General features: G+C 54.0%; 1 protein-coding gene across 1 annotated transcript in view; it reads right to left on the minus strand.

Annotated features, from left to right (window-relative positions):
* Window positions 1-6163: 6163 nt before the first annotated feature.
* GLI2 (GLI family zinc finger 2) overlaps window positions 6164-14103 on the minus strand; it is a 261564-nt gene continuing 253624 nt past the window's right edge. The window contains exons 12-14 of the mRNA XM_007964688.3: window positions 13789-14061; window positions 11989-12325; window positions 6164-10384 (exon numbers count right to left, since the gene is read on the minus strand). Of these exons, the coding sequence (XP_007962879.3) occupies window positions 7917-10384; window positions 11989-12325; window positions 13789-14061 (3078 nt within the window). The 3' untranslated portion in view covers window positions 6164-7916. The remainder of the gene's footprint in view (window positions 10385-11988; window positions 12326-13788; window positions 14062-14103) is intronic.

Raw genomic sequence — 14103 nt, forward strand, 5'->3', positions numbered from 1 at the left:
TATGCTTTTATTTTAAAAAAACCCTTTAAAAATGTAAAAACCATTCTTAGCTCATTGCTCATACAAAAAGAGACCATGGCCAGTGTGTATTAGTCTATTCCTATGCCACTGTGAAGAGATACCCTAGACTGGGTAATCTACATAGGAAAGAGGTTTAATTGACACACAGTTCTGCATGGCTGGGGATGCCTCAGGAAACTTACACTCATGGTGGAAGGGGAAGCAGGCACTTCCTTCTTCACAAGGCAGCAGGAGAGAGAAGTGCTGAGCAAAGGGGGAAAAGTCCCTTACAAAACCATCAGATCTTGTGAGAACTCACTCACTATCATGGGAACAGCATGGGGATAACCATTCCTATGATTCAATTACCATAAAATGTTTCGGTTTTATATTTTATATTAGCTCTGTGGGAACCACTGGGTCCCTAGCACAACATGTGGGGATTATGGGAACTGCAGTTCAAGATGAGATTTGGGTGGGGACACAGCCAAACCATATCAGCCGGATTTTGCCTTTGGGCTACAGTGCATGACCCTGCTCTGCTCTGTACCATTGAGCTGCGTCTTCTCATCATCAATACCACCCTGTCTTGATGATGGCAGCTTTACAGTACATCTTAAAAGCAGATTGTGTGAGTGCTTTATTGTGTCTTTTAATTGAGGCTTTTAGGCCGTTTTCATCTTATGTAATTATTGATATGTTTGGATTTAGGTCAACCATTTCATTCTTTGTTTTCTCTGTTGCTTCTTTTTGTTGTTATTATTCCTGTTACCCTTTTTTGCCCTCTTTTGGGTTATTTGAACATGTTTTTAGTATCCCATTTCAATGTCTCTATTGTGGTTTTGCCTACATCCTTTTGTAAAGTTTGTTTGGTCTTTTTCTGATTGCACTAGGGATTAGAATATATATAACTTTGCACAGTCTGCAGATGAATACTTTCCCACTTCAAGTGGAATGTAGTTCTAGAACCCCATACAGGTCTTTAACCCTCTCCACCTATGTAATACTTGTCTTTATGACACCTACATGCATGGAAAACTCCATCAAACAATGTTGTACTTTTTTCCTCTTAACTGTTGAACATATTTTAAAGAACCCAAGAGGTAGGAGTAGTCTACTGTATTCATGCAAACACCTACCACTTCTGCTGCTCTTCCTCCAGTCCTGATGCTCCACGTTTCCTTCTGGGATCCCTTCCCTTTGCCTTTTAGGGTAGGTCGATGGGCAATGAACCCTCATAGTTTTCCTTTATCAGAGAATGTCCATTTATCTCACAGTGTTTATTTTACCAAGGATATTTTCATGAATAACAAGTTCTGGGTTGACAGTTCTTTTCTTTCAACACTTTAAAAATATTTCACTTACTCGTGGCTTTCATAGTTTCTGATGAGAAATCTCCAGTCCCCTCAGATGAACTCCTATTAATCTTTTAAAACCTAAATCAGATCCTTTTTCTTTTTTTAACTTTTATTTTAAGTTCAAGGGTACAAGTGCAGGTTTGTTATATAGGTAAACTTGTATCATGGGGGGTTGTTGTACAGATTATTTAATCACCCAATTAAGCCTAGTACCCTTCAGTTATTTTTCCTGATCCTCTCCCTCCTCCCAACCAGATATTTTTTCTTATTCAAATCATTCTGAGCTTTCATCCCTTCCCCGTTAGTTGATCACTCCCTCCTATGAGAAAGAGAGAGAGAGAAATAAGAACAACAATAAGAAGAGAATAAGAAGAAGCAGAAGAAGGAGAAGGAGGAGGAGAAGGAGAAGGAGGAGGAGGGGAAGGAGGAGGAGGGGAAGGAGGAGGAGGGGAAGGAGGAGGAGGGGAAGGAGGAGGAGGGGAAGGAGAAGGAGGATAAGAGGAAGGGGAAAAAGAAAAAAGAAGGAGAAGGAGAAAGAAGAAGATAGAAGAAAGAAGAAGAAAAAAGAACCCCCCTACTGTTATCCTTTTCTGGGTGTATTTATTTTTTATTTTATAGAACTGGGGTCTTACTCTGCTGCCCAGGCTGGAGGACAGTGGCCCAATCACTGCAGCCGTGAACTCCTGGGCTCAAGCAATCCTCCCGCCTCAGCCTCCCCAGTAGCTAGGACTATAGGCACATACCACTACACCTAGCTAACTTCTTCTGGGTTTAGAACCATCTAAAATACAGACTCAGCAGACAGATGGAGGGTGCAATGTTGGTCTTACTGTTATAAAAGCTGGATTGAGGATGTGGTAGGTTGGATTTTGTTTGTTTGTTTGTTTTGAGACAGGGTCTCACCCTGTTGCCCAGGTTAGAGTGCAGTCGTGCCATCACAGCTCACTGTAGCCTCCACCTCCTTGGGCTCAGGTGATGCTCCTACCTCAGCCTCCTGAGTAGCTGGGACTGCAGGTGCATGCCACCATGCCCAGCTGTTTTCTTTTTGTAAAGACAGGGTTTCACCATTTTGCCCAGGCTGGTCTTGAACTCTTGAGCTCAAGCAATCCTTTGGCCTCCCAAAGTGCTGGGATTACAGGCCTGGGCCACTATGCCTGGTCTGGATTGTTGCTCAGATACCTGTCTCCCCTCATTGTATAGAAGTGAGCTTCTTAGCTCCACCGACCTGGGACTTAACCATATGCCTTGCTTCCTGTTCCTAGCCTAGGCCCAAAGAGGCCTCCTGTGTTATCTCTTGCCTGTTTGTCCTTCTGCTGTCACTGATGGATGTCCGAGCAATCCTCTGGTCCTGGGGGAGGAGTGGCACAGCAGCACAGCTGAACTGCTCCAGCAAGCCCAGCCTTGCTAAGTCCACCTCAGCTGACTCCCAGACTTAGGAACTAAACAGATGCCTCCTGTTGTAAGCATTTTTTAAATTTTGTTTTGTTTTTGAAGTCTTGCTTTGTCGTCCAGGCTGCAGTGCACTGGCACGCTCTCGGCTCACTGCATCCTTCACCTCCCGAGTTCAAGCGATTCTTCTGCCTCAGCCTCCTGAGTATCTGGGACTACAGGCGCATATGCCACCATGCCCAGCTAATTTTTGTAGTTTTATTAAAGACGGGGTTTCACCATATTGGCCAGGCTGCTCTCAAACTCCTTACCTTCTGATTCGCCTGCCTCAGCCTCCCAAAGTGCTGGGATTACAGACATGAACCACTGCAGCCGGCCTGTAAGCATTTTTATTAGACAGCACTACTGGACTGCAGTTAACTTATTCTGAAATCGGTACCTAGAATCGGAGGCTGCTGCTCCTAAAATACGTAGCAGAGGTTTGGAACTGGGCAGTGAGGAAATACAGAGGCGGTTGGGAAAAATGGCAAGAAAAATGGTGACCTGTTATGTGGTGGAGAAACATCTGGTAAAATTATTGCCTATGATACTTTGGGAGGGAGAAAATGTACTATGAGTTAGTGGAGTTGGGCAGGATGGTTTCCAGGCAGAATACTGTACACATGGGCTTCTTTGAGCTGCAAATGATAAGGTTCTACAAGTAAAAGACGAGTTCAGAAAGGAACTGGCCAGTGTACAAGCAGAATTTAGAAAACAAAATCACTTCCCATCTCCAGGCTCTCCAGCCAGTAAAACGTCCTCAAATTAGTATTAGTTTGGTGCATAATAATTGCAGCATAAAAGCAATTATTGTTGCACCAACCTCATATCTGGCCTGGGAGGCAAAGACTAGATCTAGGGCTATGTTGGTGAAGCATGTCTCAGATTTGAGATGACATCAGGGATGTGCCCTTAATGGTAATGCTGTTTGTCATCAGGTCCTTGCAAGGAATAAGGTGGCACCAAGCATATCCTTTCAACAACGACAGGGTGTCTGCAGACTATCAGGGTGTGGCCCACAACAGGCTGATGTGGGGGTACACGTTGTCAAATGTAGAGAGGCATATTGCTAAAGGAATTTGGGTGTGGCTTCTGACACACAGTGGGCTGCTGTCAAATACATAGAAAACTCATGAGATGCCTGAGAGATCGCCCTGGGCAAAGGCATCGCCCAGGACTCAGAGAAAACTGAGACGGTTTGAACCTAAAGAACCTTAGGCTCCCAACTTCCTACAGGCAGGAAGACGCTGAAAGTTACTCCACTGCCAAAGGGACTATTTTCCAACATCCTCATCAGAAGTTGAAAGGATGATGGAAAAGGAAGAAGGCCCCAGCGGGGGAAGGCAGAACTGTGGATCATGATGGCCTGGGAGCCACTCAGGGAACATCCCACCCCCAGAGCAGGGGCGTTGCAGCATTCGTCCAGCAGGATTTCAGATGCCTGAACAAGGGACTGCTGTGTGCCTCAATCTCCCTTTCTAGATGGGAGTGTTCATTGGTGTTACTCTAGCCCTGGTCCACCACTGTATGTTGGGTGTATGTGCAGGATGTGAGGGGCAGAAAACTTGTCTTTTTAGCTGGTGAGACAAACCACACCCAGACATAGACCACAAGATCCTGGGCTTTAAGCCTGAAGTCTAAGTCTGACCGGAGAGTTTTTTTTTGTTTTTCCTGGGGGTGTTGATTGGGTATTTTCTGCATGTGGAACATGAATCACTGTCTCTAGGAAGGCAGGCTGTGGTAGACTGGCTTCCTGTTGGGAACTATTTGCTCTCTTCCGCTCACTTCCACAGGAGGACCCTTCCCCACTGCACAGGTGATGGCTCTGGCCACGTGACTTGCTTTGGGGACCTACGGCTGCTGGCTTGCCCTCCTGTGCTTCTGTCATTGCTAGTGTCTTGGTCCTGGGAGGAAGATGCAAGTCACATTGGGCAAGGCCAAGCCACCTAGACTAGCTGACCCCAGCTGAGTCACAGATGGAGACAGCCCAGCCAAGCCCGGCCCGGGGCAGCCAACCTTCAGACCTTCGGGTTCGTGAGCTAACTACATGCTTACTGTTATACGGTGCTGGGGTTTCACGGATGTCGTTACACAGCGCGACTGTGGACGTCGTTACCTGACCCAGAGGAGATGGTTTGTCTGAATGGCCACCTTCTTAACACTGTGGCTCATCCAACCTCAGGTGGCACTGAACAACATGAGGTCTCACCCTCGCCACAAAGTAGGGCAGAGCTGCTTCCAGAGGCTTAACAAGTGGTGAGGCAGAAAAGGTGTGAGCCCCGAAAGTGGGCTTTGGAAAGAAGAGGAGGGAAGGGCAGAGCTGTGCGCGTTCACTTCCTCCCCAGGAGCTCGCTGAGCGACACTGCTCCTTGGGGATGAGACGGGGGAGAGGGGCCTTTCCGCTAGGAAATGTTGGCCAGAGAAGTGGCGGCTCCCTGATGCACAGTGGAGGCTGTGGGATGCTTGTGGAAAGGAAACCTGCTCAATTCTATTCTCCTTGGGGGTTTCCTGCAAGTGTCTGACCACAAAACCCTTCCCCAGTCCATGTGTCTCGTGCCTTCCAGGCAAAGATGATGTCCCATGTGGCTTTGGTGTCCACACTGCCCAACCTGCGTGCTAAGGCTTCTCTCCTGGAGAGGAGAGGATAAAGGGGTCTGGGCTGGGTGTTCAGAGGCCCAGCATGCCTGGTCCTTAGAAGGTGCCCTCTTACCCCTCTAATTCAGTCCTGGGGCTCTGCTCCCTGCTCCCTGTCTCTGGCCCTACCCCTAGATGGGGCCTCATGACTCATTCAAGGGCTCCCTGAGGTTTACTGCAGGGGCCACCAGCTGACTGGCCTGCCCGCTGGACCCAGGCTCTCCCTGTCCACCTGCTGGGCAGCCCCCTAGAGCTCAGAGCCCCTGCTCATGGTTGCTCCCCATGGGCCCCTTTGCCAAAGCCAACTGATGGGCATCCTGGAGGTGCCACCTGCCTACCCTGACTCATTCTACCTGCACCAGAGCCTTGGGGGTTTGCCCATCTCACCCCACCCCACCCTGATGAAATGTGCTCCATCAGAGCACCCACCAAAGGGAGGGTTCTGACCCCAGGAGTGTTTGGGTCTATACCCTGGTCTGCAATACATATAGATGTTCAGAGCAGCTCACCAGGGGAGCAGTCAGATATTCACTGTAAAATGTCAGACCCTGCCCAGTCCCAAGGAGACAACAAACAAACAGCCAGTAAATGCCTCAGCATTAAACATTTCTTGGCAAAGGCGGGATAGTCAATTTTGACACTGTTAAGAAAAAATACAGCCTAATTTCTGCTCGAATGCAGCAAATTTACTGCCCAGGTTCTCATTAACTACTGTCAAGGGAAAAGCAGATAGACAAGATAGATTATGAAAAAATTACTTTTTTAATGTACAAAAAGACTTATTTACAAGTTGAACATGTCATCTCAATTCATAGCATGTAGAAAAAGCTAAAAATGTTTTGGAGATATAAATTTGGCTGGACGACTCACCTGCAGTATATTCAGGGATGTCTTCTGTACAGAATAGATACAGGTTGGGACTGGCAAGGGAAATCCTATCTCAGGAAGGTAATGACCACACCACAGAGCCACAGACCCTTAGCAATGTTCCCTGGCTTTCATTTGCACTTGGCCTTGTCTCTGGACAGAGTTTGATGTGCTGGGACGCAGGGGGCCCAGATAATGATGTTGGCCTTGTCCTCAAACTGTCCTAAAAGGTTCCGCATTCAGAGTCACACTCTGAGTGGTGCTGTTTGGCAAGGTTGCCACACATTCCCCATGAAAATGTTTGGGGTGTGTGTGTGTGTGTGTCTGTGTGTGTGTGTGTGTGGTGGGGAAGACGCACCAATTTACCCTACAGTGTGTTCAGGAATGATGTCTCCTGAAGCCATTTCCAGGTGGGTCTTGGTCACACTGAACAGGAAAATTCAATGATGCTCCCTCAGAGTCCTGAGGATCAACCCCTTCCCCTTTCTACCCCCAATCACACTACCACACGTCATCATTCTCTGCCCAGTGACTTGGTGGGCAGAAGGAAGGGAATCCGGAGGATACCAGGCATGCACACTGTGGCTTGGCGGAGAACACTGGGCTGCTGGTGAGTGCTAGGGGAGCCTGCGCTGCCGTCAGGCCCTGGAGTTTTTCGTGGTAAAGTGGGTGGACACTGCATTGGAGAAACAGGACTGGGTAAACATGCAACTTCCTCTTCCTACTGGGAGATCCCCAGGGTGGCCTGAGGCTGGGTCCCCGGTGCACCCTCACTTCTCGAGGCCTCAGTCTATCCCTAACCCACAGTGGCTCCAGCAGCCCCGAGGTATTTAGAAACAAGTCTTTTCAGGAAGGGCTACATTCTACATGCAAACACTGTAAACACGGTCTGAAGAGGCCAGGGCAGCTTCTGGGCTTGTCCCGAGGAGTACATTTTTTTCTTTCCTTTTTCTGGTGATACTTACATACTTTATTCATTCATATACACTTGGATGGGCTGCCAGTCCCAGACTCGGCTTTATGGGGTAGAAGAGCCAGCTCTACCAAACCTGGAATCAGAATGTGCTTCTGAATCCTCCAGGTATAATCTGTGTTTTTCCTCTATGACAAGGGACGTTAGAGACCCCAAGAGTTAGGATCATAGAGGAATTCAGGTGGATCAGGAATTCCTTCTCCTTCCAAGTAGCAGAAGCAGCAGCTCATCTTTCCGGAGCAGAGTACCCAGTATGGCGTTCAGATTCAAACCCAAATGCTCCCTACCGTCTTTCTGCATATCCTTGGAAAGGCTTTGGCCAAAGTAATCCCTTGTTAGCTCAGCTGTCAGCCCTGAAGAAGCCAGAACAGACGGGTCCTGTAAGCACCAAAGGCTGGAAAGCACTGTGTGAATGAGTTTTGCATTCCTTCCTGTCCTATGGAGACTTTTTTCATTGTTCTGAGGAATAATCCAAAAGACCAGAGAGGATGCCCATAAACCTTCTCTTACAACATCTGTCATCTGAAGCGGCCATTGCGCAACAACCCCTCAAGCCTATTTAACACTTTTTTGGAAAAAGACAAAACAGCTGGAACCCCCAGGCTCTGGGCAGCGATGACCCCTCTGGGTGCACTCAGCACCAGGCGCTTGGGGCCCTAGGTCATCATGTTCAGGAACTTGCTCTCCTCGGCAAGGCTGGTGAGCATGGAGCTCATGTCTCCAACAGCCATGTTGCTGATGCCTGCGGGGATGGAGGGCAGAGTCAGGGAGTTTCGGGGGGTGGTGAGGCGGGAGGAGTTCTGGGAGAGGCTGTGAAGGAGGCTGGGGCTCAGAGCACCCGAGAACAAACTTGAGTGATCGCCATCATCCATGATGGCATCAAAGTCAATCTGGGGGGCCTCCAGGAGCTGGGAGTCTACAGTGCTGGACACCTGGTTGACCCCTGGTGAGGGCAAGGGCTGGGGCTGGATGCTGTCTGGACAGGCCTGTGGCTGTGGTGGCTGGGACCGCATGACTTGGCAGCCCCCAAGGTTCTCCAGGCCTCCATCCTGTTCGTACATGTGGATCTGGCCATAGTAGTAGAGCATGTTGTGGGCCGGGGCCCCACCTGTGTCCTGTGGAGGCGGCTGGGGAGGCATCGACCCCATGGTGCCCACTGCTCCCTTGGGCACAACTTCTGCTGTCTCCTGACTGGATGGCATGGCAGCCATGGCATGGCCTGTGGCCCTGGCATAGGCCAGCTGCTGCTGCACAGCACGTAACCCACGGTGGCGGCCAGCAGGGCTGGGCTCGAGAGGAGGCCGGGGCTGCACTAGGCCAAAGCCTGCTGTAGCCACCCCCATCGGGCCTGGCTGGGGTTCCATGAAGCCAGGCTGGCGGGCAGGCAGAAGGCTGGGGACCTGGTGGTAGCTCTCCTGGCTCATGGGGGCTGCCAGGTGAGGGCTCTGCTGTGGGTAGCTCTGGACTGGGTGAGGTGGTGGCACTCCCGCCAGGGCTGAATTGGGGACCCCAAGTTCCCTGTGGCGATTGCCCATCATGGTAGGGTCAGGTGCAACTTCTGTCTGCTGAGGGTGCCCCAGATGCCCTGGCTTGGCTGGCATGTTGCTGCAGGATTGGGGGAACTGGTTGAAGGCCCCACTGACAGTGCTGGGGCTCAGCTGGGGGTGGGCTTGGCCATAGCAGGCATGGGGGCTCAGAGCGGTGGTCATGCCAGGACACTGGCTGCCGGCCACTGGCTGTCGCGGCTGCTGCATGTAGTTTACCCTGGGGATGCCCTGGGAGGGGGCTCCGCTGCGGAGCTGAAGGTGTGGCTGTGTGCTGTCCAGACCCCCAGGGCTCGCCTGTAGGCCTTGTGGACTGTAGCCTGGGTACTGGCCAAAGGCAGGCTTCTGCTGCACCAGCGCCAGGTTGCCCTGAGGAAACGGTGGAGGCTTCACCTGGCTGGCCAGGGCATCCACGGTGCCGGAGCTCACCTCGTTCCACTGCACAGGCATGTTATTTTTGTTCAGGCTGGAGGGCGCCCCAAAGCCTAACTGGCATTCTCCCAACACAGGGGCGGAGGGGCCCACGTTGGAGTCTGCAGCCACCATCCTGCGCTGGCCGTGCAGCCCCGGGCTGGGCAGTTTGGGGTTGTCAGAGAAGCCAGTGCTTTCCGTGGGATACACCTGCCCGGTGCCCTCGTCCAGAGTGCCACTGGCGTGCGCCTTGATGTACTGCACCACGTCGTCGGGCAGCACCAGGTCGTCCTCTGGCAGCCCCAGGTCAGCCTCGGGCCCTGCGCCGTCGGCTCCTGCCGCCACGGCCTCCATCGCCACGTTCTCGCTGATGCTAGGCGGCCGGGGCGAGTAGGCGCCGCGGCCCAGGCCGCCGTCGGTGCTCGGGTAGCTCTGCAGGCGGAGGCCTCGTCTGTCAGCACAGGGCGGCAGTGGGCCGGGGTTCACGTTGTGGGCGCTGTGGAAGCGCTGCACCCGCGGTAGGGCCAGGGCATCGGGCCGCCGCACAGGGTCGCTGGCCCGTCTGGCTCCGCCGCCTGGAGCCTCGTGGGGGAAGGCAGGCGCAGCCCCCACGTGGCCGTGGCCATAGGTCGGCCCGTCGCTGCCACGCCGCGGCACCAGCGGGCGTGGGCAGCCGGTGGGCAGCGCGCGCTCGGGCGCGTCCAGCAGCGCTAGCCTGGTCCGCAGGCTCATGCGCTCCAGGCCTGGTAGCGGGGTGGGCGGGGGTCCGCCCGTGGCCGCAGCGTACTTGGCCCGCAGGCTGTACTGCTGCGCGGGCGTGAGGTTGAGCAGCCCAGAGCCGCCGCTGCACTGGCTGGCCTCGCTCGAGCGCCGCGACGCGTCCGTGGAGATGGGGTCGTAGGAGTCCGCGGAGCTGGCGTTGTGCGGGCGGCCAGCGCCCAGGGGCGAGGCCTCGCTGGAGCGGCGGCTGGAGAAGTAGGGGGAGATGCCGGAGGAGCGGCGGCTCACGGTGTAGGCGGAGCTGACGGTGCTGGTGGAGCTGTCGCGGCGCTCCTGCAGCTGGCTCAGCATGGTCACCTCACTCGCGGACAGCTCCGACAGCCGAGGGTTGGGCAGCAGCCCCGCGGGCCCACCGCCCCCACTGCCGCTGAAGTTTTCCAGGATGGAGCCTGCGGGAAAGCAGAGGAGTCAGCACTGGGACAAGGGTGGGTGGCTGCTTGCTTTGACCATGCCCAGTCATCGCACTGGGCCTGGAGCCCGAGAAGAGGGCCTGGAACACAGTACACTCAGGAGATGCATGTTTTCTTTCTCTTTTTAGAGACAGGGTTTCCCAGGCTGGCCTTGAACTCCTGGGCTCAAGGGATCCTCCCTCCTCAGACTCTGGAGGCTTAGCTAGGGCACACGTATGCCACCATGCCCAGTGAGCAGATGGCTTTTCAATTAAGAAGGAGAAGGAAAAAGCAATAAGTAAACAAATGGTGGCACTTATTGAAAGGGTAGGCAAGGGGAAGCCAGGAGGCCTAAGTCCCTATCTTAACTTTACCATTACCTGTCTCGCCTTGAATTCTCCTTTCTCTGGCCCTCAGTTTCTCCAGCTGTAGATAAATCTGTCTCTCCATAGGACTGAGTTACACAGAGGAGGGGATGAGCAGCTCAGGAAGGCCCAGGTTGGTCTCCTGGCACTGTAATCTCACAGTCCGTGGAGGTGTTGCCACCTGGGCTCTCCTGAGATGGAGTTTAAGGAGCAGGCTATTACAGGGAGTACCCTGAGGTCCATACCCATGGAAGGAAAGACAGGCTGCAAGAGTGGGCAGAGGAGAAGTGAGCCCAGGAGGATCTCACAGGGAGCCCAGGACCTCCAATGGCTCTTCAGTGCTGCCCTGAGTTGGGCACCTCTCTGAGCCTCATCTTGATGGCTGGGCCTTTACACTTCTGTAGAGACCAGTCACTGCATGTGGGCCTGATGGGAAGGGGTGACCTTGGGTGGGGCATCTGTCTGCAACCCAGGAGATCCCTGTAGGGGGCTGAGAGTTCAAGGCCATTTACCGGTAGTCCCCACAAGTTGGGACAACAAATCCTCCCTTCAAGTGAGAGCAGGTGGTACATCAGTGTCGACCACAGTGGGCAGCCCGGCACAATCCTAGGACAGAGGCAGTACCCAAGACATGCTCGCTAAAGACGCCTTCTATCTCAGAGCCTGGCCAACACCTCTTGAGGCTGAGCACAGCGCCACCTCCTCCATGAAGTCCTCCCGGCTCATCACCAGCTCAATGTGCTTTCTCCTTCCTCTGCACAGCTCTACCTTAAGCTCTGGCTTTGGTGGTACCTGGCTCGTTCTGCAGTAGAGTGTGAGTCTGGTGGCACAGCCTTCTAACCATACACTTATTTGGGACTGGAATTAAATGGCTCTCCTGCCTAGGGCCTTTGCTATGGTGCCCACAGCAAGTGCCCAGTCAGTGAATGAATGACTGGGTGAGGACGAGGATGATGTGCCCAGGGTCTGCTTGTTTTGGGGGATTACAGGAACTCAGCATGGTGCAGTTGAAAGAGCATGGGCTTTGGAGCCACACAGACCTAGGCTAAATCTCACCCCTGCCATTGATTTGGGTAAGGCATTTCACCTCTCTGAGCCTCAGTTTCCTTTACTGTACTGGGCTGGTAAGATCCTGTAGGCAGCCAGTGAGATAGCACTGGTGCTTGGTGGGTGCCAGCCTAGTTGGTGCTGCCCCAGACTCGCTCTTGCCCCATCTGCAAACCCCGGGCCTTCACTCACCACTTCCTGGGAGGGGAGGCAGTTTGGTGTTCCGTGTGTGTGGAGTCGGCCCGGCCCATGAGCAGGAATCCTTGAGTGACCTGAGCTTCTCCTTCTTGAGCTGCTCGAACCGGTGCATGGTGGTCGTGTGTTTGCGCAGCTGGAGGCCACCAGCGGAGGGGGCAGCCAGGGCTGAGGTGTCAGCCCCTGGGGGTGTGTCATCCAGCGCCGTCAGGTCTCCCAGGCTCCCGGGCCCCGTCCCTGGCATCTCCACGCCACTGTCATTGTTGGGGGCACTGCCCAGCGGGGAGGGCTCGCTGCTGCAGGAGGACTGGGCCCCGGGGCTGGACTGACACAGCTGCAGGGACAAAGCAAGAAGGCACAGACTCAGAGGGTCTGCACGGGCACCACACCCTTGGAGGCATGTAAAGCATCATGAGTCTGTTTGCTTAAAATGGTCAAGTCACTTCACTTCTCTTAACCTTGGCTTCCAACTAAGAGATGGACCTGAACTGATTCCAGTGCAGTTAGTGGATGGATGGACAGCACGCAGCATGCAGAAGGCACCCAGTATGGCACAAAAGAAGGCACTTAAACACTGCCAACAACAGCCATGTGCCCTGATGAGGTGAGGAACGAAAACCTGCTGACTTGGTGGCTTCAACCAGACAGGATGATCTCAAAAGGCCAGGGGCAGATTGTTGGAAAGGGAAAGGATGACCAGGGAGGGGGACCTGTGGGATGCAGCCCTTGTGCAAAGGGCCACCCCAAAGCAGCCTTCCCTCTGGGTTAGGTAGAGTGGGGCAGGGAACTCATGGCACATGTACAGTGCAGAATACCACAGAACTCTGACGACATCCACTCGGACGACATCCACTAGGACGACATCCACAGAACTCGGATCTGGACCCAGATGAGGCTTGCACCAGATGCGCCACCTCTGGGCTCATTGTTAGGCCAAATGGCCCAAATTCAGCTTCCTTGGGAAGCTGCGATCTTCCTTCCCGTGAGGATACAAGCTTCATGGGAGCAGGGATCTTCTAGGTGTTGTCCACGGTGGCATCCACATTCCTCTGCTTGGCCCTCAGGACCTTCTGCAGCCTGGACGCATGCCTCCCTGTCACTCTGTCCCTGATACAGCCTGGCGCCCCTGCTCCCCACACCTGCCAGCTCCACTCCGGCTGCCAAGGCCAATGGCCCCACCTGCAGGGCCCTGCCGTGTGTGCCTGTCCGGGCCCACCTGCCTGGGCCTAGGAGGCCTGGACTGACAGGTGAGTCTCTGCCAGGCAGCAGCATGGACCGGCTCCCCAGCCACCCTCACTCCCTCATCCCACCCACACACACCCAACTCCTTGGCTCACCTCAGTACCGTCTATCCTTAGGGGAGGTACAGTCGGGAAAAAGAGATGGAGACAAAGAACAGGTGGTTAGAACAAAAGGAGTGGACGCCAGAGGGGTGGGGAGGCAGAGACAGGACAGAGGGGTGGGGGTTGGCAGCGGCACTTGGGTGCTGGCTGGAAAGGCAGACATGCAGGGGCCGCCCCCACCCTGTGCAGGCCCACCGTATGTGGCAGCATCCCTGTCACTGAGGGTGCTGGCACACACCCAGCAGGAGCCTGGTCAGAGCAGAATGGGACCTGGACAAGATAGGTTTCACGTGAGGCCCAAGCTGGTGAAGGGCGAAAGCCAAGTGGAGAGAGGAGGGACATCGCTGTGCCCTTAGAGTGGGGCCTTAGGACAGAGCCCACAACTGTGGTCGGGGTGGCCCTGGGCACGGCTATGGAGTCACCTTGCATGGCTGGGCTGCCCAGCTCCGCTTACCCCGGAGCTCTCGGTCTTGATGGCTCTGACATGCAGGCAGTCCTCCACGGCCTGGCTGGTGCTGCTGGCCTCGGTGCTCTCTGGGCCGCCAGGCTCGGTGCCGGCCTCACTGTCCCCATTCTCTTTGAGCAGCGGTGTGCGGAGGTGCACGTCGTTGCGCTGCTTCTTGGTGACGTGGGCATCTGGGCCGTGGACCGTTTTCACGTGCTTCCGGAGAGAGCTGGGGTCTGTGTATCTCTTGGTGCAGCCTGGGATCTTGCAGATGTAGGGTTTCTGGGGAGAGAAGCAGGCCCGTGTCATGGATGGGGGTACAAG

This window comes from Chlorocebus sabaeus, chromosome 10 (assembly GCF_047675955.1).
Source record: "Chlorocebus sabaeus isolate Y175 chromosome 10, mChlSab1.0.hap1, whole genome shotgun sequence".
Taxonomy (NCBI): domain Eukaryota; kingdom Metazoa; phylum Chordata; class Mammalia; order Primates; family Cercopithecidae; genus Chlorocebus; species Chlorocebus sabaeus.